Source organism: Oryx dammah, unplaced genomic scaffold (genome assembly GCF_014754425.2).
Source record: "Oryx dammah isolate SB20612 unplaced genomic scaffold, SCBI_Odam_1.1 HiC_scaffold_1, whole genome shotgun sequence".
NCBI lineage: Eukaryota > Metazoa > Chordata > Mammalia > Artiodactyla > Bovidae > Oryx > Oryx dammah.
Window position 1 is genome coordinate 109,110,405 of NW_024070185.1, and position 25,691 is coordinate 109,136,095.

The following is a 25,691-nucleotide window of genomic DNA, read 5'->3' on the forward strand; positions in this document are numbered from 1 at the left end:
ACTGGTTGGATCTCCTTGCAGTCCAAGGGACTCTCAAGAGTCTTCTCCAACACCACAGTTCAAAAGCATCAATTCTTTGGCGCTCAGCTTTCTTCACAGTCCAACTCTCACATCCATACATGACCACTGGAAAAACCATAGCCTTGACTAGACGGACCTTAGTCAGCAAAGTAATGTCTCTGCTTTTTAATATGCTATCTAGGTTGGTCATAACTTTCCTTCCAAGGAGCGAGTCTTAATTTCATGGCTGCAGTCACCATCTGCAAAGACCTGGGGCCAAACAGGGTGCAATTCCAGGAGGAGGATGAGGGATGCTTGGGGAAAGCTGGGGCTCAAGCTGGACAGCTGAATTTAGTACAGCTGTGGTGAAAGATTCGGGGATGGCAAATGGCCTTAGAGTGGGTCAAGAATTTGACACAGCAGAATTTTTTATTGGAAAAATGCTTACTATCCTGTCACTTGAAACACGTGTGTAAAGAGAGGAGTGAAAAATACAATTCACAAATGATTGTCTAGGTGTGTGTTCTGTGCTAGCCATAAGGAAAACCCACTGGATCTTTGCCCTTGGGAGATGGCAGTTTCAAGAGTGAAAGTGAGAATCGCTCAGCCATGTCCTACTTTTGCAATCCCATGGACTACACGTCCATGGAACTCTCCAGACCAGAATCCTGGAGTGGGTAGCTTCTCCCTTCTCCAGGGGATCTTCTCAACCCAGGGATCGAACCCAGGTTTCCCACATTGCAGGTGGATTCTTTACTTGCTGAGCCACCAGGGAAGCCCACCAGGGAAGTTTAGTGAAGAAAACATAAATTGTACAACTGTGTATATAATGACAAGTTATAACAATACATATGAGTAAAATGAGTAAAGGGGACCAGGGGGACTCATGCTTTAAGAAACCAGGGAATTCTGTGGAAGAGATGAAATTAATCTGTGGTGAGGAGAAGGGGAAGACAGAGGATGAGATAGTTGGATGGCATCACCGACTCGATGGACGTGAGTCTGAGCAAGCTCTGGGAGTTTGTGATGGACAGGGAGGCCTGGCATTCTGCGGTCCATGGGGTGGCAAAGAGTCACTAGGGAGAATGGCATTTCCAACCTAGCAAACAGTATCTGGCTGTGGGGGGATAATCTGCTTCAACCTCAGTTTCCTCACCTGTCAAATTTAGCAGAGCAATTATCCACGTGGGTCAGGTGCTGTGGAAAATGCTTAGAACGTTACGCTAGGTGATGTCTAAGATTTCCAACAACCTTTACTAAGATTGTGTTTATCTTAGATATTTAAAGCTATATATACTTCTCTATGTGATTGCAGCCATGAAATGAAAAGAGGCTTACTCCTTGGAAGAAAAGTTATGACCAAACTAGATAGCATATTAAAAAGCAGAGACATTACTTTGCCAACCAAAGTCCGTCTAGTCAAGGCTATGGTTTTTCCAGTAGTCATGTACGGATGTGAGAGTTGGACCATAAAGAAAGTTGAGCGCCGAAGAACTGATGCTGTTGAACTGTGGTGTTGGAGAAGACTCTTGAGAGTCCCTTGGACTGCAAGGAGATCCAACCAGTCCATCCTACAGGAATCAGTCCTGGGTGTTCATTGGCAGGACTGATGCTGAAGCTGAAACTCCAATACTTTGGCCACCTGATGCGAAGAACTGACTCATTGGGAAAGATCCTGATGCTGGGAAAGATTGAGGGCAGGAGGAAAAGGGGACAACAGAGGATGGGATGGTTGGATGGCATCACTGCCTCAATGAACATGGGTTTGGGTGGACTCCGGAGTTGGTGATGGACAGGGAGGCCTAGTGTGCTGCAGTCCATGGGGTCGCAAAGAGTTGGACATAACTGAGCGACTGAACTGAACTGATACTTCAATAATGTTAGGGGGAGAGGGGCCAACTATTATCTCACTCAAATCAGCTTGGAACTTGTTGAAAAGAGAAAATGGAGCTGACCTGTGATCTTACCTGGGTCACCATTCCAAACCCCCTTGATGAACCATTTCCATTCCTTTGCCCACTTTTTCAACCTGGCTTCCGTGTCTCCCGCTCCACGAAAGCAGCACTCCAGACGTTCGTCCAGTAAAGTTCTTTCTGGTCTCCAGGACTTTGTTGAAAGGCCTGGTGGGAGAGGACATTCTTGCCTTTTTCCCCGTCCTCAGGGAAAGCACTCTTTCATCACATCAGTGACTATGATGTTAGCATTAGATGTTTGTAGATGTTCTTTATTTATTGAGGAAGTCCCCTCCTATCCCCATTTTCTGGGTTATCATAAATGGGATTATGTCAAATGCATTTTATGCATTAATTAGTATAATCATATGAGTTTTTCCTCCTAGCCTGTTAATATTGTAGACGGCCTTAATGGGTTTTCAAATATTGCACCTTCCCGGAATGTCTGCAATAAACCCTGTTTGGTAATGGGGTATAATTCTTTCTCACTGGGCTCATCATCTTACTCTCATCTTACTTTCTCATCATCCACTTACTAATATTTTGTTGAGGATTTTTAATGTCTATTCACAAGAGACATTGGTCTGTATTTTCCTTTTCTTTGTATTGTTTTGGTCAGGTTTTGGATTAGGTTAATATCAGCATAAAATGGGATGTGCTCCCTCATCCTGTATTTTCTGAAAACAGTTGTGTAGAATCAGTGTTAAGTCTTCAAACATTTGGTTGAATTCAGCTGTGAAATTATCAGGGCCTGGAGATTTCTTCTTCCCGGGGTTTTTACTATGATGAATTCCATTTTTTAAATAGTTACAAGGATATTTAGATTATTTCTTTCATATTGGATGAAATTTGGCAGTTTGTGCTTCTACAGGAACTGGTACATTTCATTTAAATTGTTGAATTTATTCCAGTAGAATTGTTCATAATATTCTCTTATTATCCTTTTAATGTTTAGCACAATAAAAGATGTACTTTTAAGAAGATTCCACAGGAACCTTCTGGTCACTACATTATTTCAAGTTCCTGCAGGAGGAAAGTACTATGTGGAAACAGCTTGTACGCCGCAGGATTAAAGAACATCTGGGCAGTGATCGGGAGAGTAGTGTCTGTTGCGGGGGGTACGACAAAGCACCCCTTCTTTAGGAAAATCTACCTTCCAGAGGTCAGAGGAAGGTCACTCAGTGCTGCAGAGGACAGGTTTTTCATCTGTTCTGACAGCAGATGCCTTAAGTGTTGAACCTGGACGTGGAAAAACTGCCATTTTTGGGGGGGAGTCCTAGGTCCCCTTATGGCTGAAAGCTTTAGCGAGTGGATGCTGTCTTCCTGAGGGGAGGCTCAAGAAGGAGAGGAAAGAAGCAAATCTACACGCTGCGGCAGAGTAGAACCTCAGGAGTTTGTAACATCTGGGTCAGCCTTCGGGGTTTGTGAAGAATGAGGACTCTCAGTAAAATCCTGAGGCGTTACTCTCCCCGAGTTGTTTTTCTTTCAAGTGAAGGGGATAAGGTATTGGCCTGCTTCCTGGGCTGGAACACTAAAGAAATGGAGACACTGCGAAGTGGAATGTTGCCTGCCACATCAGTAAACAAAGGATGTCAGTCAGCAGCAATTGCAGCCAAGTCTGAAGGAGAGCTGGCCAGCCCCGAGGGAACTCAGGGAGGAAACAGGGTATCAGCCAGGAGGAGCTGTCAGACTGCAGCTTCCCCCTATAGTGAGCCCTGAGGAAATCAGGATGGGAAAACAGAGGTGCCTGTGAAAGGAATGAGTTCAGTGAGCCCAGACTCTTGCGTCTTCCCATACACAGTTGTTGGTGTTCAGTTGCTAAGTCTTGTCCTCCAACCCTTTGCAAACCCGTGACCTGCAGCACACCAGGCTTCCCTGTCCTTCACGATCTCCCAGAGTTTGCTCAAACTCATGTCTGTTGAGTTGCTGGTGCCATTCAACCATTCCATCCTCTATCACCCTCTTCTCCTTTTGCTTTCAATCTTTCCCAGTTGGCAACACAATAATGTCTCTCTCCAGAAGGAAAAGGCCACAGGCTGAAAACTCAGCGCTACTTTACCTGAAGCTGTACTATGCTGTGCTAAGTCTGTGGGACCCTTTGGACTGTAGCCCGCCAGGCTCCTCTGTCCATGGGATTTCCCAGTCAAGTATACTGGAGTGGGCTGCCATTCCCTCCTCTGGGAGATCTTCCCAACTCAGGGCTCGAACCCATGGCTCCTGCGTCCCCTGCATTGCAGGCAGATTCTTTACCGGCTGAGCCATCTGGGAAGCCCCCATTATCTGAAACACCCCTTCCCAGGAACCAGTCCAGTGGCATTTTCAGCCAGCTTTGGTTGAAACGGTCTGATCTCAAGATGAGACTGAAGTGCCAAAGGCAAACTCACATACAGAGCAAGGCTTGAACTGGAAAGAAGAAGCCTTTACATAGATCCCAAATAAAGCCTGGAGGACCTCACACACAAAGAGGGCGTGAGCTTGGATCCATGAGAAAGATGTACCTTCAAACTCCAGGGTCAGCAGGAAAAGTAGTGAGCCCAAAGGAGCAATATGGGTACCATCCCTCCTTGCTCACCCAGTGAAGGAGGAAACAGACAGAACAGGCTCTGTCTTGAAAGCAGGACTCCATCTTGGGCCGGACTGTGGACTTTGAGATATATGCCCAGTATCTATGGTAACGACATACCAACTGGAAAACCAGGCCCCCCGAAGGAAGAGCCCCAGGGCTCGTACCTAGCCTCTGTAGCCTAAAAGAATACCTAATTATCTGTGTAACTGAATAGAATCATAAATTCTATTATGCTTATTGGGGTATGATCACAGGGGTATGTCCACTGTTAACTACCTAGGCTTAAGGCATATGAATCATGGGTTAACTTTGATTGTATCTTTCTTTTACTTTATTCAGACTAGTTTCAGGGAATTAGGGGATGTAGGTTTGGGCACGTACACTTAGGGTATATAAGGTTTTCACGAAAACTGGTCAGGGTCCTTGGCTAAGAGGAGACTCTGCCTTGGGCCCGCGGTATAATAAACTGCACTCCACTATCTGCACTGTCCTTCTGAGTGAGTGTTTTCCGGAATGCATGGCTACAACACCAGAAGTGCTCTGGAGCCTTCTCTGGCCCCTGTAGGGACAAGAAAAGTGATGGCCTTAAACAAATAGACTGCCAGGCATTTCTCCAGCAAAGATGGGCTTATTCAGGGTCAGAAGGGAAGTACAGTTTAGGATCTGCCACAAACAGAGAGCTTCTATGGAGAAGAGGGAGGTGGGGGCTGTGGAAGACAGTCTGTGGCTGTGCGCTGGCCAAGCCTCTGCTGCAAGGAAGGGAAGTCCTCTTCCTCTCGGGCTCTGCCATTGCCGCAGGGCAGCAGAGCTCCCGTTCTGGTCTCCCAGATCTATTTAAGGTTTCTGCTCATTAATTTTTCACACTGGGTGGTTCTGGCCCTGGACAGAATACTGCCAGGGCAGAGGGCACAGTTAAACAAGCAAGATCAGTTCTCCTTTAAAGAGTTAACTTGTTTATTGTATAAAAGTCCCCATGAAAATGGATCCTGTGTTGGGAATGCCTTATCTCAGCTCTGTGAAGCAGAAAGCCTAGAGGTCAAGGGGGTGAGAGTGCTTAGACTTCAAAACAATTCTCTTCCCTCCAGATCACAACTCCTGATGTTCACAATAAAGTGACAAAAGAAGAGTTCCTGATGAGCCCTTGAGTGTAAAATGAATTTATGGACCTGCCTGTCTGACCAAGAATTAATGGACTGAATTTAACAGAAGGTTTTCTCTCCCCTCCACTTAATAGCTGGCAGGATTTTTATTGTATTATCTATCAGCCAGTGTAAGGAACATGTGAGTGAAATAAATGCACAAGCCTGTAATGAATGTGAAAATCTCATGCATTTAATTGAAGCGAGGTCACTGGCTTCTTCTGGAGAGCCTCAAGGTCACTTTTCCTGTATTACCATAGGTGGCCTGTGGAAATACCGGTGAACTGTCAGTAGGCAGCAGGTGATTGCTGAGATATTAATCTCTAAATTATAGAAATATTAATACATTTGACTTTTATCATAAACTAATTATTTGCTCATCTTCAATATATCTCATCAAACGCAACGGCATTCTTCCCAGGCATCTTCATGAAACATGCACAAGATGAAAAGAATTGGCGCCTTTGCGGACGTGCTGTGTATGGACCACACTATCAGCACAGAGTCAGTGGATACTCACAGCCACTGGACACAGCAGCAGCATCTCCATTTTTCAAAGCATGGAACAGACTTTAAGCAACTCCCAGACTTATACAGCTGGAAATTGTGGGGCTGGAATTTTCAGTCAGCACTGTGAATGTCACCACTCAGGGGCAGGAGAGCAGCAGAACTGGGGGGCTGAGTCACAGGAACACGTCATCGCTTCTGCCACTCAGCCCCACCCCCACCCCGGGCAAATATCCCCTGGCAGCCTCTTCCGACTCTGGTCCAGGGCTCTGTACCTTATTTAGAACGGGCCAGTTTTTGCCCAGGGTAAGTAAAGTCACACACCTGGAGCCAGAGATTAAGATAAAGAATATTTACAGTTATCAATCAACAAAAATGCCAGAAGAAACAGTTTTATAATTGCAGAAAGCCACTCAGATGATTTTCTGAACATACTCAGATAATTCAAACAACAACTTTGCAGGGATGCTGAGTGCTCTGTGATAAAGGACCACAGCCAGCTAACTTACATGAAAAAGCAAGTCTTAATTAAATAGGTCAGACGCAAGGGTCAAGCTAGTGAGAGGTGGGCTACAGTCAGACTGCACTTTTCCAGGGGCCCAGCCTCTTTCTTCCTCCAGGCAACACTGCAGCCTACAGCCGTGTCTATATCCTGCACCACTGTTATCATCTCATATCTGGCTGACAATCCCAGTTCTTTGCAAGCTTTGAAGATATTTGCTTTTGACTCACTACCCTGACTTATTTCCACTTCAGCTTCTCAATCAGAAGTCAGCTCTTCCAGGTGCCATCTGTGTCCACAACTTAACCTGTGCCACTGGGAGGAGGTGAGCAAGGGATGCATCTAACAAAGTAGGTCACAAGTAACATTTCCAAGGCCCTGGTCTGTGCTTGCCAGGAGGCTACCGGAGCTCCAGAGGTCCTGGGCAAATGGAGAATGAATGGTCTCAAGGAGAGGGGCTGTGCTCGTTCTGAGAGTGGTCACTGGGCCGTCCCTAACTCTCATCATATATCCACAGAAGAGACGTGGCCATCAGTCATTACTCAATTTTTAAGGGCAACGTTTTTGAAAGATGCTACCTACCTTGAAGTGCAATAACAATAGGAATGAGCAATGGACAAGAGCCAATTTAAATTAGTAAAGCTGAAAATTTTCAAATGGATATTTATTGAGTTCACAGGCGAAAACACACTGATCACACATTTGCTGTTTCTTCTTCCTGGAGTATCAGACTTCCTTCTCTGCCTAACTCACCTGAGTGAATGCTCCTTCAAACCTTACTCATGCACTGCTGCGTTCCCTGGCCCTCCAGGCACTGGCTCACTGAAGACTTCAAGAAAATTGTTGTTGTTCAGTCGCTAAGTCCTGTCTGACTCTTTTCGACCCCATGAACTGCAGCACATCAGGCTTCCCTGTCCTTCACTATCACCCTGAGTTTGCTCAAACTTGTCCATTGAACCAGTGATGCCATCCAACCATCTCGTCCTATGTCATCCCCTTCTTCTGCCCTCAATCTTTCCCAGCATCAGGGCCTTTTCCAGGGAGCTGGCTCTTCACATCAGGTGGACAAAGTACTGAAGCTTCAGCATCAGTCCTTTCCATGAATATTCAGGACTGATTTTCTTTCTTGAAAATTAGGTAGTTTAAACTTATTTGAAAAGGAAGGCTTGTCAATGGAGAGGACTTTTAAAGAAGTCCATTTGCTTACAGAACGAAGTGTGAAACATGGGCAGATTATAGTCTAAGACTAGCGTGTGAGATGAGTGCAATTGTGCGCTAGTTTGAGCATTCTTTGGCATTGCCTTTCTTTGGAATTGGAATAAAAACTGACCTTTTCCAGTCCTGTGGCCACTGCTGAGTTTTCCAAATGTGCTGGCATATTGAGTGCAGCACTTTCACAGCATCATCTTTCAGGACTTGAAACACCTCAACTGGAATTCCATCACCTCCACTAGCTTTGTTCGTAGTGATGCTTTCTAAGGCCCACTTTACTTCACATTCCAGGATGTCTGGATCTAGGTGAGTGATCACACCATCGTGATGATCTTGGTCATGAAGATCTTTTTTGTACAGTTCTGCCCTTTATCGAGCCCATCTTTGCATGAAATGTTCCCTTGGTATCTCTAATTTTCTTGAAGAGATCTCTAGTCTTTCCCATTCTGTTGTTTTCCTCTATTTCTTTGCATTGATCGCTGAGGAAGGCTTTCTTATCTCTCCTTGCTATTCTTTGGAACTCTGCATTTACATGCTTATATCTTTCCTATTCTCCTTTGCTTTTCACTTCTCTTGTTTTCACAGCTATTTGTAAGGCCTCCTCAGACAGCCATTTTGCTTTTTCACATTTCTTTCCCATGGGGATGGTCTTGATCGCCTTCTCCTGTACAATGTCACGAACCTCCATCCATAGTTCATCAGGCACTCTATCTATCAGATCTAGGCCCTTAAATCTATTTCTCACTTCCACTGTATAATCATAAGGGAATTGATTTAGGTCATACCTGAATGGTCTAGTGGTTTTCCCTAATTTCTTCAATTTAAGTCTGAATTTGGCAATAAGGAGTTCATGATCTGAGCCACAGTCAGCTCCTGGTCTTGTTTTTTGTTGACTGTATAGAGCTTCTCCATCTTTGGCTGCAAAGAATATAATCAATCTGATTTCAGTGTTGACCATCTGGTGATGTCCATGTGTAGAGTCTTCTCTTGTGTTGTTGGAAGAGGGCGTTTGCTATGACCAGTGCATTTTCTTGGCAAAACTCTATTAGCCCTTGCCCTGCTTCATTCCGTATTCCAAGGCCAAATTTGCCTGTTACTCCAGGTGTTTCTTGACTTCCTACTTTTGCATTCCAGTCCCCTATAATGAAAAGGACATCTTTTTTGGGTGTTAGTTCTAAAAGTAATGCTCATAATTCTCCAAGCCAGGCTTCAGCAATACATGAACCATGAAATTCCAGATGTTAAAGCTGGTTTTAGAAAAGGCAGAGGAACCAGAGATCAAATTGCAAACATCTGCTGGATCATCAAAAAAGCAAGAGAGTTCCAGAAAAACATCTATTTCTGCTTTATTGGCTATGCCAAAGCCTTTGACTGTGTGGATTACAATAAACTGTGGAAAATTCTGAAAGCGATAGGAATACCAGACCACCTGACCTGCCTCTTGAGAAATCTGTATGCTGGTCAGGAAGCAACAGTTAGAACTGGACATGGAACAACAGACTGGTTCCAAATAGGAAAAGGAGTACGTCAAGGCTGTATATTGTCACCCTGCTTATTTAACTTCTATGCAGAGTACATCATGAGAAACGCTGGACGGGAAGAAGCACAAGCTGGAATCAAGATTGCTGGGAGAAATCTCAATAACCTCAGATATGCAGATGACACCACCCTTATGGCAGAAAGTGAAGAGGAACCAAAATGCCTCTTGATGAAAGTGAAAGTGGAGAGTGAAAAATTTGGCTGAAAGCTCAACATTCAGAAAACGAAGATCATGGCATCTGGTCCCATCACTCCATGGGAAATAGATGGGGAAACAGTAGAAACAGTGCCAGACTTTATTTTTTTGGGCTCCAAAATCACTGCAGATGGTGACTGCAGCCATGAAATTAAAAGACGCTTACTCCTTGGAAGGAAAGTTATGACCAACCTAGATAGCATATTCAAAAGCAGAGATATTACTTTGCCAACAAAGGTCCGTCTAGTCAAGGATATGGCTCTTCCAGTGGTCATGTATGGATATGAGAGTTGGACTGTGAAGAAGGCTGAGCGCCGAAGAATTGATGCTTTTGAACTGTGGTGTTGGAGAAGACTCTTGAGAGTCCCTTGGACTGCAAGGAGATCCAACCAGTCCATTCTGAAGGAGATCAGCCCTGGGATTTCTTTGGAAGCAATGATGCTAAAGCTGAAGCTCCAGTACTTTGGCCACCTCATGCGAAGAGTTGACTCATTGGAAAAGACTCTGATGCTGGGAGGGATTGGGGGCAGGAGGAGAAGGGGACGACAGAGGATGTGATGGCTGGATGGCATCACGGACTCGATGGACGTGAGTCTGAGTGAACTCCGGGAGTTGGTGATGGACAGGGAGGCCTGGCGTGCTGCGATTCATGGGGTCGGATACGACTGAGCGACTGAACTGATAGTCTAAGAGAATATTCTAAGACATTAACGTTCCAATACATTTCCCCTTGGGTCGCAGTGCGTTAAGTTCTGGACATCCCTCTGGTTACAGCGCCTAGGTGGAGCTGGGGACAACGTGCCCTCCCCCAAACTGAGGGGACCATGGAGGCGGCGGCGGGGTGCGAGCTCACTCCTTTCCCCTCTCTCCCTCTGCCGTACCCACCCCTCTTTTCACTTGTGGACCCCAATATCTTTCGGGCCAGCACAACAGTGGGCGAGTAAACCAGCCCATCCACGTGCCTGCTGACCCTGAGTGTACCCCGCATCCCGGGAAAGCCGCGGAACACGGGGGGCTGACCTGGGGCCGGGGCTGGAGACCCGACGCCCAGCGCGCAGAGCCTCCAGCGCCCGCCACGGCACCAGAGCGGTTCCCAGGAGCACAGGCAGGCGAGAGCCGGGAGGCTCCGCCCCCGCGCAGGCCCCGCCCCGCGGACTATCTCCGTGCGGCCCCGGCCCGGAAGTCCCCGCCTCTGCCCCTTGGGCCCGGACTCCGAGACTTCCGCCCAGGCCGCGCGTCCTCACGGACATCCGGGAAACTGACGATTCAGAGGCGCACTCGTCTCTGGGCCCCACCCGCGGCGCCGGGCTTGCGTCATCTCCCTGCGCCGGCGCCGGAAGTCCGCGCTCTGTGATGGCGGCCGTCGGGCGGGAGCTGAGGTGCTCGGCGGTGGCCGGGAGTGAGCCATGACCCGGCTTCTGGGCGTGGTGCACAGAGTGGCTTTGGCCACTGTGGGCTGCAGCATCCCGAGCTGCCGCAGTCTTGCCATGTTCTACGCCGTGAGGAGGGGCCGCAAGGCCGGGGTCTTCCGGACCTGGTGAGCAAGCCGCGCCGACCCAGGGCGGTGTGGGCGGCTTCGCGGCGAGGGGGCGGCGGTCACCCCCCGGAGCCCGCGGACCTCGCTTGCGGTAGGCGCGCGGGGGTCCTGACGTGGTAGGCCTCGGCTCCGCTTCGTGTTTGCTGGGACTATCAGAAACAACACTTGCAGTCAGGGTTGGCCGGAGGCTTGCTTCTCTTTAATCCTTCCTGGTGGCTCAGACGGTAAAGCGTCTGCCTACAATGGGGGAGACCCGGGTTCAGTCCCTGGGTCGGGAAGATCTCCTGGAGAAGGAAATGGCCACCCACTCCAGTATTCTCGCCTGAAAAATTCTCTGGAGTGAGGAGCCTGGTAGGCTACAGTCCATGGGGTCACAAAGAGTCGGACACGACTGAGTGACTTCACTTCACTTCTTCCCTTCTGTTGCACGGAAAGATTTTCCAAACGGGGACATATAATGGAGCTCAACGCCTAATCTCATCTTCTGCTTTTAAAAAGAGAAATTCTTGTCCACTAGTGTTTGTGTCCCCGTAACAATCCTGTGAGTTAGATGGGATTCTCATGTTGAGGTGTAGTTACCGTGTTATAGAAACTGACGGGGCGAGTAAGTGACAGATGTGGGTCTTGAAGCCAGCTGCTGCGACTCCAGGACCAGGGCTCTTAGCCCTGCGTCATCGAGGTCTGTTATTTGTGAATGTGTTGTGAGTGCACAGCGTTGCCCCCTGCGGCTGTGCTGTGAGGAAGAGGCGCCTCAGAAGCTGATCTTTATGTTGTGAAAGTGAAGTCACTCAGTCATGTCCGACTCTTTGCAACCCCATGAACTGTAACCTACCAGGCTCCTTCGTCCATGGGCTTCTCCAGGCAAGAATACTGGAATGGGTTGCCAGTTCCTTCTCCAGGGGATCTTCCCGACCCACGGATTGAACCTGGGTCTCCCGCCTTGCAGGCAGACGCTTTAAGCTCTGAGCCACCAGGGAAGCCCCCTTTATGTTGTAATGAAGTGATTAAATCTTGAAAGTTCTCGTATGCTTTGAGGAAGGCCTTATGGTGCAAGTGTGCTGTCTGGCTGGCACGTAACATGACCCAGAGCGAAGGGTGGGACGTGCAGGAGGAAACTACAGACACTGAGGTTTGATCCTTCGCCTCCAAGGAGCTGGCAGCCTCAACCTTTTTCAGACCGTTCCCAGCCTGAGAAAGCGGTCCATTGGAAAGTAGGGTGAGTCACACCGCCGAAGGAGGTGACACCGCCCTGCGTTTCAGGGATGAATGCAGAGCGCAGGTGGACCGGTTTCCTGCAGCCAGATTTAAGAAGTTCGCCACCGAGGAGGAAGCCTGGGCCTTTGTCAGCAGGCCTGCAAGCCCCAGTCATTCAGAAGGTACTCACAGCTCACATCATTGTGACCTTCTAGCCTATTCAAAGCCTGTCATAGCCCAGGGGTCTCTTGATTCATATGTCCTGGTGGTGGTTCAGTTGCTAAGTCGTGTCACTCTTTGTGACTCCATGGACCACAGCACCCCAGGCTCCTCTGTTCTCTGCTATGATCTATGTAGCTACTCCTCTAAACACAGAGAGGAGATATGGTTGTTTCCGTTTTACAGATTAGGAAACAGGCTGAAAGCATTTTAACTTAGGGACTCCTGTTGGTAACAGTATTAGAGACAAGCCAGGCTCAGATCTCCTGTTCTGTTCAGGGTGCTCACTATGCTTAATTCCACCTTTAAAAACACTCATTCTTGTTAGTGGATTTAATGGGCTCTAGTTGTAAAACGATGAATGTAGTTCTTTTCCCAGCATGCACCTCTGTGGCATTTTCTTTTTACCTTGGACGAAGTTATGCAAGTGGAACTTCCTGCAGTTCACGTGTTAGAAAGTAGAGTTAATTGACGGTTAAGGACTAACATGAGGGACACCGAGAGTGGCTGCGCTAGAGCACAAAGGTTTAAACTGCCTTGAAGGAGTGGTTTTATTTTCATGAGCTTTACTCAGGCATTTGTTTACTGCAGTGGATGAAGGCTGAGAGGAGAATATTTCAGATCAGCTTCTCTTGAGCAGTCTCTGGAGCTCACCAAGGTGCTCAGACTTTGAACAAGTGCTCCTCTGGGCTGTTGTGACCATTCTGGGCCGAGCGGAGTTCAGGGAGAGGCAGGTCCTGCTGGGAATCTGCCCTGAAAGGCGAGTTTCCGAGGTAGAGGAGACCCACCCTCCTGTGTGGCTGCTTCCTCCTCCATCTGCCAGCAGCCTTTCAACGGGAGTATGATGTGACGGTTCCATTTTCTCCCCAGACGAGAATTCAGCTTGCGATAGAAAGCTAGTTTGGAAGTATCAGTCTTGTCTTGGTTGGGTCCTTTTTTTTTTTTTTTTTTTTGAGGTTTATTTTTGGGTGCGCTGGCTCTCCCTTGATGTGTGGGCATGCTCTCTAGTTTCAGTGAGTGGGGATAACCTCGGTTGTGGAGCATGGGCTCTAGGCGCGCAGGCTTTAGTAGTTGTGGGCTCAGGGGCTTAGTTGCCCCTTGGGCGTGTCAGATCTCCCCAGACCAGGGATCGAACCTGTAACCCTTGTATCAGCAAGCAGATTGATATCACTGGACCACCAGGGAAGTCCGCTAGAGGAGACTTTCAAGGTAAATATGAGGTAGTCCAAGTGCATCAGAGCGGAAATACCAGTGTTGCTCTGGACAGAGTGGAAACTTCCCTCCAGCTCTGCCAGGCTGGCCTTGCCGCCCTCTGAGAGGTGTGGAGTGAGAGGCTGCGCCGGGCAGGGGGCTTCAGCCAATGCCTGTCTGGTTGGTGCTCAGCGAATGCACTGGTTTAGGGTTTAAGGGAGGGAGTGCCCTCTAGTGTTGGGTTAAGGTGGTGGTTTTCGAGATCTCTGTGTTCCTGTTTCTTCTCCATGAAAGGGAAGTGCAGGGAAAGCAGCTTCAGGTCAGCGAGTGCGTCCTTGTACAGCAGCTGTGATGAGTGAGGTCATTTGATGGAGTTCACAGCTGATGAAAGGTAGAGCTCAGATCGAAACCATTTGTTTGAATCGTGGTCTAATTCTTCTGCGTCAGCTGCCATAATTACATGAAAGAGTTAAGCGAGCTATAGCCTGAGTGGTGTGAGTATCCCCTGAGGGTCACCCTCAGGTCCGCTCTGGATGGAGCACTCGGCCAGTGCCATCTCCCGTGCGGTGCCCACCAGTGCCGTCCCTGCAGGGACCCAGCCGCAATATCTTTTGGCTTCCACTGCCCTTTCTTAATACGTCCCATTGTCTGTTCTCAGCTTATGTACAAAAACTGGGTCCTTGTTTTCTCTTGGGAAAGAGCCTCTCAGATTTTCAAACTCTGAGCCCTGGAGGGTTCAGCACCCATGGTATCTCTCCCATTTCCATGGCAGCCAGTGGTCTTCTTTAGCAGAAGCTTTGCTGTGGTCTTCACCCTGCCCTTGTGGAGCTTCTTAAGGAAAATTTAGAGTCACTTTCCAGGACATCAGTCTTTCCCTCCTTATAGAGCCCCACACAGGGTGTTTAAGCCTGACTTGGTGAATTTCTGGATTCTCAGTCATTTCCTGTTGCGTTGTTTCTAGCTTTTGAGTAGACTATCTTTCAGGGCAAAAAACTAAACACGTAGAAGAACCACAAGTGAAAGCAAGCAAGCGACTCCGTGAGCCCTTGGATGAGGGTGAAAATGCAGAGTTGTGTGCAAAGCACCTGAGACAGAGCACAGAGCCACTGCCTCCAGTTAGCAAAGACACCTTTTCTTACATGGGTATGTCTGTCTTGAATTTTAAAAATTTTAGTACTGTAATTATTTGTGTGTAAAAACTTTTTCCTCTTAATAAGGGAAATTTGAGCTGATGTGTAACCTTACCTGAAAAAGTTATTTAAAAATCTCTAAGGTCACTATTTTATAATCTATCAAATGGTACAGAATTATTAGAATTTTGGACATTCACTTGAAAACTATTATATAAGCTATGCAGGAAAAACTGTGATCTTTGTAAATACCATTGTGCTCTATGGACACAGTATTTCTGGTCCCTAAAAAAAATGGAAAGACTTCAGCTCTTCAGGTAAGAAAGGCCCTGGACAGAGCGCCTTTATATGTTGACTGGCACCAGCATCTTAACCATTTACATGCCATCTTTGCAAAACAGACATGATCCTGTCTTCTCCTGTGAAGCAAGATAGTTGTGAAATTCTCCTTTGTCTTTAGCTCTAGGAATCAAGTGTTTGTATTTAGTGACTTATGGTACATGACTCTCCTTTTTGTCTCTTACAGGTATGAATGAAAAATAGGAATAAGTAGCAATTTTTATATAAATCAGTGTATTTGTGGGTTCCAAGTTTTCCCAAAGAAGAAGCCATTTTATAATTCAAGGGAATTCTAAATTCAAGGGAAACTAGTAAAAAATGTTTGGTCAAACCACATGGAAGCTGTGTTTGAAGTTACGTGAAAAGCAAAATCAAATGATTTAGATCAAGTGAAGCAAATATTTGTGGGGTGACTGGGAGATGAGTGTGCCCAGCGCACCAGCAGTTGCCTGAAGTTCGAGGGTCCCCGCCTCAGTGCCTGAGGGGTCCTCACAGCCGGCACAGAGCCGAGGACCCGGGAGGCAGTCGAGCCGAGTATCTCCTTCAGCAGACCGTGGTCTCGAAGGCTCCCAGCCCCGCCCTCCCACGCCTCGCCTCCGCCCCGCTTGCCTTGGCCTGCGTAGTCTGCCCTGCTCTGACACACCTCTCAGGCACGGCCTCTGTCTGCCCCACACCCTGGCTCCCTGGCACCTGGCAGCCCAGTGCCCCCTCCGCCCGGCTGAGTGCTCTGCCGGCCATCAGCGGCCTGAAAGCCACTCCTTCTCTGCCTTGTTCTTTATACAGTATTGGTGTGTTGATCAAACTCTGCTTCGGTGGAAAGAAGCAAACAGGACCGCAGTTCACTAGTAGCAAAAGGCCCAAGACAGAAATTAGGCCCGCGTTTGTCAGAGGACTTCCCTTCAGGCAGGGAGGTCTTCATCACCATCAAGGCGCTGTTGTCTGCATGGGCCGCTTCTCGGGTAAACGTACCCCCGACCCCCACCCCGGTGGGGAGGGGCCGGTGGCATTGCTGGTTGGCCTCTAAAGCAAGCATTGTAAACAGCAGCAGGTTCTAGGTTTACTGAGTGATCGCTTTCACTTGAACTCGCCCAGCAGGCAGGACTGAAACGTGAGCGGATTGCAAGTGGGAAGAGTCAGGTGCCTCCATGGGGCATTCATAGTGCTCTCCTGCACAGAAGACTTCCAAAGCACAAATGCCCTCTTGGAGTAGCATGCCTTCTCAACTGTGACTGTTTTAGATGGATTCGAGTTTCTCACAGTGCTGGTCCCTGGGTGCTCACTATGTTTCCCACTCACAGGGGACTCTGTGGTCGTCTACACTGACGGCTGCTGCTCCAGTAACGGGCGCAAGAGGGCTCGCGCAGGAATCGGCGTGTACTGGGGGCCAGGCCATCCCTTGTAAGTAAGCCAGAAACGGTGGCTTTTATTAAGCTTCACATTTAACTGAGTCACGCTTCAGAACTTGGGAACGGATGAGGCAGCGTCTGCTACTGTTTGATTGTCTGGAAGCATTGGCAGGGCTGGCGGGAGGGTCCCGAGCCCTGGGCAGTGGTTTTTGCAAGGATGCTCCAGGGGCGGGTCCCCAGACTGGGACCCTGTGCCCCTGCCACTCCTGAAGATGAGTGAGCTTAGGGGCGGCCTGTGGTTTCCAAAAGGCGCAGAGTCAGGGTGAGGGGGAGTGAGATTGTCCACATGCCCCTGCCCCAAGTGTGGAAGAACTTGAGGAACTGACGGCCCAGAATTCACGTGAAGGAGGGACTGCAGCCCTGCAAAGCAGCCGCTCACCGGTGCCCAGGCTCCCCAGCGGCCCCGGGAGGGAGCAGCACGCCGCTCTCGCGCCTCCTGGCCTGCACGTCCTCCCGCCTCCACCTGATGCCTCACTGAGCCTTGAACCCTCCACTGGGTGGCGAGCTCGGGTGGTGTGAGCATCCAGAGGGTTAGTACCTGACCAGGACCGCACGCTAGTGTGTTTCAGGTCCAGAAATTAATCTCGGGTTTTGCCTCCTGGTCCAGGGTTCTCCTACTAGACCACACCATGGCGCTTCTCAAAAAAATGTTGGGTTTCTTGGTTTGATTTTTAAAGGCTGTGTTCTTGAATGATGCTTTCATTTATTTCAGATAAAAAAATGTATGGAAGCATATTAGCCATTAAGTGACTTAAGGAATCATTTTGAGAATTAGTGTTATAATTTTATTTTCCTTTGTACTGTTTTGATACCAGAAATGTAGGAATTAGACTTCCTGGGCGACAAACAAACCAAAGGGCGGAGATTCATGTAAGTCACTGGATGTATTTTTCTATTAAATATGTCAATTCATCATTCTTTACTGTTGACTTAAACATATCAATGGACTTTCTACTCTCCTTGTATGTAAAATACTCAGAGTCCAGAAGTTTGGGGTTTAACAGTCCTGATGAATAGGAGTTTTCTAGAAAAATGATGAAACTTGTTTTGAGTAGATGTCTGGACAGAATTGTACGTGTAGCCTTATTTCACATGGGCAACATTATCCTTACAGTTAGCACAGGAAAAGGAATTTAAATTTTTCAGTAATTATGAACAACAGTGTCGAAAGTTGAATGGTCTTTTCAGCATGAAACTGGTGTGTGTCTTCAAGGCAGCCTGCAAAGCCATCGAGCAAGCTAAGGCTCAGGACATCACTAAGCTGGTTCTCTACACGGACAGCATGTTTACCATCAATGGTAAGCTCCATTTGACTTCTCCTGGGGTATTGGGAATGATTATGCAGGGAAGTCCGCGTGTCCTTCCCCAGAGGAGGTGTGTCAGGGAGGGACCCAAACGGCAGGGGTGGCGCTGGTGTGTTGGGGCTGAAGGAAGCCCGCGCTGGTCCGGGGTTGCCCCAGAGGCTCGGCCGTGATGGCCATGTGTGCTTCCTCTGGGAAGGTCTGCGTGTGGGCCCACGGCCTGCTGGGGGCTGGGGGTTGTGGAGGAGGGGGCGGACGCGGGGCCTGAGCCCCGGAGCCGTGGGGTGTAGGTCGATTGGAGGGACAGAGGAGCCAGCGCGCGGCCCCGGGAGGAGGGAGGGTCCAAACAGTGGCTCGGGAGCCAGCGGAGTGGCGGTCAGAGGGCCGTCTAGGGAGGAGGGAAGACGGGCGCGTGCGGGAGGGACCTCTGAGCGTGTGTGTCGCCCAGGCATCACCACCTGGGTGAAGGGCTGGAAGCAGAATGGCTGGAGGACCAGCACCGGGAAGGAGGTGACCAACAAGGAGGACTTCGCGGAGCTGGAGCGGCTGGCGCGGGGCATGGACATTCAGTGGGTGAGTGCCGGCCCGCGCGTGCTCACCACTCGGCCGCGAGGACCAGGGGCGTCAGTGAGCTAGCCTGGCAGTGGTTTGGGTGATGGCCCGCATCGCTGCCGCAGCGTGAGAGCGCCCCCATGAGGAGTGCTGCGGGCCCCCCCCACCCCGAGCCCCGCACCCCTGCGCCCTCGTGAGAACCGCCTGTGAGCGGCAGCCCCTGGTCTCTTTGGAAGTGGCTGAAACGTCAGGTAAACTAATGTGTACTATGTCTCATTAAGAATGGAGTTGTGTGATGAAGCTTTAGTAACGTGATTTTTTTTTTTTCTTACACTAGGTCACTTTTACTAAAATTACCTTTTTTTTTTCCTGCCTTTTGTTTTATATTGGAGTACAGCCAGGTAATAATGGTGTGATAGTTTCAGGTGGACAGCAGGCTCAGCCCTGTATATGCGCTGGATCCAATGCAGAGTGTCTGTCCACGCTCCCCCAAGAAAATTATCTGTTAGAACAGAGAGAAAGTTAAAAGTCCAGTCACTTTCTTAACCCTACCCTGCTCTTCCAGCCCAGGACCCTCTTGACTGTTCGACGACCTGTTTGTCATTTAAACTTGCCTTTCAGGGTCTTCCCTGCTGGTTCAGGGGTTAGGACTCCATGCTGTCACTGCTGAGGGCACGCGTTTGATCTCTGTTCAGGGAACTAAGTCCCGCAAGCCTTGCAGTTCAGCCAAAAAATAAAAAATAAAGTAAACTTGCCTTTCAGTAACCTGAGTGCAGACAGTTCAGTTACACGAGTGCACCTTTTCTGTGTAGCAGCACTGAGGGGGAGTAAGGGTGTGTGTGTGTGTGTGTCGTACATATTCATCCATACCTCTGCTCTGCCTGAAAGCTCACCATTAAGTGGGAAAAAACCAATAGAGCGCTGAAGCCCAGCCTGTGGAGAAACGGTGGTTTCTGCCGGCGTGTCTGATGCTCGAGTGCGGTGGGCACACACCTTGGGCTGTGCTGAGGGGGGCTGTGGGGGCCGCCGTGCTCACCCTCTCTGAGGGGTTGGCTTGTACTGCAGTGAGCGTGTAGTGATGTGCTGCTTGTTTAAAAAACTGCTAAGAATAAAAGGAAACTTTATTTAACAGATGCATGTTCCTGGCCATTCGGGATTTAGAGGCAACGAAGAGGCAGACAGACTAGCAAGAGAAGGCGCGAAGCAGCCCGCAGACTGAGCAGGTGCTGTAGCTCCTGGAAACCCTAAGCCGTGGCCCGCGTCCCCTTTACTGACTGGGGTGAAGAACAAAGCTACAGGCTGGGCCCCGCCGTCCGTGGGCAGCCCCGGCTTTCAGACTGCACCCAGAAGGCGGGCCGCTGGTCTGTGGTGTGTGCAGTTAAGCTGATTGGATGGTTCATAAAATGAACATTGTTCAGATTTGAGAATTTTGTGAGTTCTTAGCATTATGCTTTATTGGGCTTGATACTGTTCTCATTAGCTGTATTGCAGTTTGGACAAAAATGTCAGGGCCTTGAATTCACAAGAATGCGGTAAACACGGGTTTAAAAACACAGGCAAGAAATCTGGATGTTTTCTGAAAACGTTCATTTGGCTTCCAGTTGGCAGGATGGATTCGGGACTCTCAGGTGGACCGGTGCCTCCGCGGGGTTGGAGGAAGGTGCAGCCCCCCCACCCCCCCAGGACCCATGCTCAACTGGGGGGACGTGGCCACACCTGGTGGGCACGAGGCGGGGCGCCTGCCCCTGGCAGTCCCGGCTGCATGCCCGCCAGATAGCAGCAGTCACCGGCGTCTGAAGACTGTGGCTGTAAACGAATGCTGTAAAAGTGTCTGGTTATTTTTGTTAAAAGCACCTTGAAAATTAAAAACTTGAACATTATTTTTTTTTCTATTACATATTTTGTCATAAAAGCATGCAGAAAATGATAAAAAATTAAATGAATAGCTTATTGAATTACTGTTACTACTACTACAGATACCGTTACCGTTATGATGATTCCTGCAAGTGAACACCCTTGTGACCCCCCCCTGCCGGCCCGCCCCTCCCAGAACTAACCCCGCTGCTGCAGAAGCGACTGCCTGCTTTTCTCTGTGGCAGTTTAGTCTGCTGATTTCTTACCTTGACGTTTCTCTTTTCTTTAATTGACCTTTTAATTGGAGGCTGATCGCTTTCCCACACTGTGTTGGTTCTGCCTCACAACAACAGGAATCCGCTGTCAGTATATGTACGTCCCCTCCCTCTTGAACCTCCCCCACCCCCTAACCTGACATTTCTTAAGTCTCTTTAATTCACAGGTTCTCCCTCCATCCGTCGGTCTCCCTACAGTTTGTCTGTGAAAGAGCCTGAGCAATCTGCCCTGCCGGTTCCCACTTTGAGATCTGTTGCTCGCCATCTTGGGCTGTCCAGCGTGTTCTCATGTCTCCGTTGCCTGCAGGTTGGCAGCCGGGGTCCGGAGGCTTGGTCGCTGCGAGCTCCTCCCATGTGCGTGTGTGTCCCGGGTGCTCATCAAAAGGCACGCGGCCTCGTCCTTCCCGCGCGGGCAGCTGCCGGCGCTCAGGGCCGGGTCCGTTAAGTCACACCGGTGGCAGGAGGCTGATACCCTCCCACCCTGCTTGTTGATTAGCTGGCATGGTTTCAGAAGCTCCTTCCCCTCATCAGTTTTGGTTCCAAGGGGTAGAGGTCACATACGAAAGGCAGGATAAGTGCTAAGATTGGCTTGCTGTCATCCTGAGAAGGTGACCGATGAGGGGATTTCTTTATGTGTTTTTATAACCTGTAAAGGTATGTATAGCGCATGAACTCGTGTACTTGAGCCTTTCGGGTGGCCTTCAGCCTGTCACACCCAGCCTGCAGCTGCTCTGGCCTGTGGGCGGAGCCTTGCAGTTGGCTCCTGATTGCTCTTTATGTTCACGTGCGTACACGTCCTGCTTGTCCGTCTCCAGCTGCGGTGTGAGTTTCCTGTTTGGGGGAGATTTTACATTTCTGTGTCTGTAATACGGGCCTCAGTTGTGGCTGTGTCCCCTCTGGGGTTGAGATGTGTCCTGTCACATCCCAGCACCAGGCAGGCCCTGCCAGCATCTCCCGGATTAGGGTCGTGGGGGCTGAGGGCCCTGGGGGAAGTCTGTCCAGGCACCACTGCAGTTCAGCAGCTTCAAGATGCCCATTTAGGTTTCAGCATCACAGAAATCAGTGTCTTATGGTCAGGGATGTGTCGCTCTTCAGCAGTATTTTCACTCCTGAAGGCCTGAGAATTAGCTGCGTTATTTTGGCAGGGTGGGGGGCAGGAGTGGTCTTAATTTGTTGGAGTAGCCTACTCGATCCACAGGCAGAGTCTTAGGTCTGGGGCGTTGAGATCCTGCCATGGCCCAGCCTGGCCTGAGTGTGGAGGGGGTTCAAGTAGAAAACAGACCCACCTTCTGCATGTCTCCTGGAGAGCAGGGGCTGCTGAGAGCCCAGGCCGAGGCCATTGGGTGGCATCTGGGAAGGGCGGTGGGGCTGGCAGACAGGACGTGCAGGAAAACTACCCCCACTCGGGACAAGACGACACGGTGCAGGGGGGCGCACAGCAGCTCAGTCGGGGCGCAGAGCACTCCCTGGACAAACCTGTCCAGTTGCCAGGGCCCAGCTGGAGGACGCCGTGCTGCACGCGAGCATGGGGGCTGCAAGGGGCTGAGGCGCGCCCCCAGCACAGGCTGTGGCTGGCTTTGGATGTTGAGCCTTTCCTGAGGAGCTTGCATTAAAATGATGCTGGGTGGCGCTAATGCACTCAGGACCCCAGGGACACCTGCAGGGGGAGGGCCCCGTGAGGACTCGAGGGAAGGAGGCCGTCTGCAGGGCAAGGAGGGAGGCCTCTGGGAAGCCAGCTCTGCTGACATGGTCGTCTTCGAGCTCAGCTCCAGAACCAAAAAGACAAAATTCTGCCTCAGCCCCAAGGCTGTGGTGTGTTGCTCTGGACGCCCGAGCAGAGGGGACAGTTCCGTACATGAAAGTTCGGAAGGTTTCCAACTAGAAATGGTGACCTCAGGCTGCAGGGTCACGGTGCCTACAAAGACTTTCAAGGCTGTTGGCTGAGCTAGTCTTTGTGATGTTTCTTGGGTAAATTGTCATACATGTTTAATACAAACACATGCAAATAGAATATAAACAGGAAGGAAGGTCTTCCCTGTCGATGCAGAGGATAAGAATCCACCTGTCAATGCAGGGGACACGGGTTCGATCCCTGGTCTTGGAAAACCCCACATGCCTTGGAGCAGCTAAGCGCGTGCACCACAGCTACTCAGCCAGCACCCTAGAGCCTGGGAACCGGAGCTCCCACTCCCTGCAAGCAGAGAGAGCCTGTATGCTGCAACAAAGACCCGGTGTAGTCATAAGTTAATTAGTTTAAAACAGATTAAGGAAGAATCACCTCGCACCTGTCAGAATGGCAGTCATCAGACAACTGTTAGGATGCGGAAGCAAGGGACCCCCTCATACACTGTCGGCGGGAATGTCAACTGGTGCAGCCACCATACGCACCAGTATTTCTCAGCTAAAAATAGAACTGCCCTGTTACCAGCAATTCCACTCCTGGGTGTTTATTCGCCCCCCCCCCCCGAAAAAAAAGAAATTGGAAAATACAACGTGCACCGCCAGGCTCATCAGTTCAGTTCAGTCGCCGCCAGGTCTGATGCTGTGAGCCCGTGGACTGCAGCGCGCCAGGCCTCCCTGTCCATCACCAACTCCCAGAGCTGGCTCAAACGTCCACCGAGTCGCTGATGCCATCCAACCATCTCCTCCTCTGTCGCCCCCTTATCCTCCTGCCTTCAATCTTTCCCAGCATCAGGGTCCTTTCCAGTGAGTCAGTTCTTCACGTCAGGTGGTCAAAGTATTGGAGCTTCAGCATCAGTCCTTCCAATGAATATTCAGGACTGATTTCTTTTAGGATGGACTGGTTGGATCTCCTTGCAGTCCAAGGGACTCAAGAGTCTTCACCACACCACAGTTCAAAAGCATCAATTCTTCAGTGCTCAGCTTTATGGTCCAACTCGCACATTCTTACCTGACTAAATAGCTTTGACTAGACAGCCCTTTGCTGGCAAAGTAATGTCTCTGCTATTTAATATGCTGTCTAGATTACTCATAGCTTTTCTTCCAAGGAGCAAGTGTCTTAATTTCATGGCTGCAGTCACCATCTGCAGTGATTTTGGAGCCCCCCAAAATAAAGTTTGTCACTGTTTCTATTGTTTCCTCATCTATTTGCCATGAAGAGATGGGACTGGATGCCATGATCTTAGTTTTCTGAATGTTGAGTTTTAAGACAACTTTTTCACTCTCCTCTTTCATCAAGAGTCTCTATAGTTCCTTTTTGCTTTCTGTCATAAGGCTGGTGTCATCTGCATATCTGAGGTTATTGGTATTTCTCCCAGCAATCTTGATTGCAGCTTGTGCTTCATCCAGCCTGGCATTTTGCATGATGTACTCTACATATAAGTTAAACAGGATGACAATATACAGCCTTGACGTACTCCTTTCCCAATTTGGAACCAGTCCATTGTTCAATGTCTTGTTCTAACTGTTGCTTCCTGACCTTACAGATTTCTCAGGAGGCACAGGTAAGGTGCTCTGGTGTTCCCATCTCTTGAAGAATGTTCCACATTTTGCTGTGATTCACACAGTCAATGGCTTTAGCACAATGAAGCAGAAGTAAACGTTGTTCTGGAATTCTCTTTTTCAATGATCCGATGGATGTTAGCAATTTGATCTCTGGTTCCTCTGCCTTTTCTAAAACCAGCTTGAACATCTGGAAGTTCACAGTTCACATATTGCTGAAGCCTGGCTTGGGGAATTTTGAGCATTACTGTGCCAGCATGTGAGGTGAGAGCAATTGTGTGATAGTTTGAGCATTCTTTGGCATTGCCTTTCTTTGGGATTGGATGAAATCTGACCTTTTCCAGTCCTGTGGCCACTGCTGAGTTTTCCAAATTTGCTGGCATGTTGAGTGCAGCACTTTCACAGCATCATCTTTCAGGATTTGAAGCAGCTCCACTGGAATTCATCCCCTCCACTAGCTTTGTTCATAGTGATGCTTTCTACGGCCCACTTGACTTCACATTCCAGGATGTCTGGCTCTAGATGAGTGATCACACCATCGTGATTATCTGAGTCGTGAAGATTTTTTTGTATAGTTCTGTGTATTCTTGCCACCTCTTCTTAATATCTTCTGCTTCTGTTAGATCCATACTATTTCTGTCCTTTATCAAGCCCATCTTTGCATGAAATGTTCCCTTGGTATCTCTAATTTTGTTGAGATCTCTAGTCTTTCCCATTCTGTTGTTTTCCTCTATTTCTTTGCACTGATTGCTGAGGAAGGCTTTTTTTCTCTCTCCTTGCTGTTCTTTGGAACTCTGCATTCCAACAGGTATATCTTTCCTTCTCTCCTTTGCCTTGCGCTTCTCTTCTTTCCACAGCTATTTGTAAGGCCTCCCCAGGCAGCCATTTTGCCTTTGTGCATCACTGCTTCTTGGGGATGGTCTTGATCACCACGTCCTGTACAGTGTCATGGACTTTCGTCCATAGATCTTCAGGGACTCTTATCAGATCTAAACCCTTGAATCTATTTGTCACTTCCACTGTATAGTTGTAAGGGATTTGATTTAGGTCACACCTGAATGGTCTAGTGGTTTTCCCTACTTTCTTCAATTTAAGTCTGAATTTGGCAATAAGGAGTTCATGATCTGAACCCCCGTCAGCTCCTGGTCTTGTTTCTGCTGACTGTATAGAGCTTCCCCATCTTTGGCTGCAAAGAATATAATCAACCTGATTTGATATTGACCATCTGGTGATGTCCATGTGTAGAGTCTTCTCTTGTGTTCTTGGAAGAGGGTGTTTGCTATGACCAGTGCATTGTCTAGAAGGTCTTGTAAGTCTTCATAGACCTGTTCAACTTCAGCTTCTTCAGCATTACTGGTCCGGGCATAGACTTGGATTACTGTGCTATTGAATGGCTCGCCTTGGAAGTGAACAGATCATTCTGTCGTCTCTGAGACTGCAGCCAAGCACTGCGTTTCGGACTCTCGTCAGCTGCAGCCTGCTCCATTCCTTCTGAGGCAGCTTTGCCCACAGTAGATTAATGGCCATCTGAATCCACTGATCCCTAAAATGTCGATATTCGTTCAGAGCTGCCTGTGCTCATAGCAGCATTATTTACAGTTGCTGAAACGAGAAACCA

The 25,691-nt window shown here is 49.0% G+C and overlaps 1 protein-coding gene across 5 annotated transcripts; it reads left to right on the forward strand.

The window, feature by feature from the left end:
- The first annotated feature begins 10,926 nt into the window (after nucleotides 1–10,926).
- On the forward strand, nucleotides 10,927–20,362 carry RNASEH1 (ribonuclease H1). Of its 5 annotated transcripts, none has more exons than XM_040241387.1 (9): nucleotides 10,927–11,150; nucleotides 12,411–12,526; nucleotides 14,739–14,897; nucleotides 16,522–16,621; nucleotides 17,445–17,499; nucleotides 17,843–17,927; nucleotides 18,379–18,503; nucleotides 19,615–19,705; nucleotides 20,084–20,362. In XM_040241387.1, the coding sequence occupies exons 1-8, from the start codon at nucleotides 11,020–11,022 to the stop codon at nucleotides 19,699–19,701; spliced, it is 858 nt and encodes a 285-aa protein (XP_040097321.1). In that variant the 5' UTR covers nucleotides 10,927–11,019; the 3' UTR covers nucleotides 19,702–19,705; nucleotides 20,084–20,362. The 5 variants fall into 5 exon arrangements, with proteins under 5 accessions (XP_040097321.1, XP_040097312.1, XP_040097306.1 ...); XM_040241372.1 differs by having other exon boundaries at nucleotides 10,962–11,150; nucleotides 14,727–14,897; XM_040241378.1 differs by having other exon boundaries at nucleotides 19,615–20,360.
- Nucleotides 20,363–25,691: the final 5,329 nt, after the last annotated feature.

Excerpts from the sequence above, each read along its gene's own strand:
- RNASEH1 (XM_040241372.1), top strand. The coding sequence starts at position 11,020 with ATGACCCGGCTTCTGGGCGTGGTGCACAGAGTGGCTTTGGCCACTGTG. Across the intron at positions 14,898-16,521 it reads AGACACCTTTTCTTACATGG|GGGACTCTGTGGTCGTCTAC; the intron begins GTATGTCTGTCT and ends TCCCACTCACAG. Across the intron at positions 17,500-17,842 it reads ACCAAAGGGCGGAGATTCAT|GCAGCCTGCAAAGCCATCGA; the intron begins GTAAGTCACTGG and ends TGTGTCTTCAAG.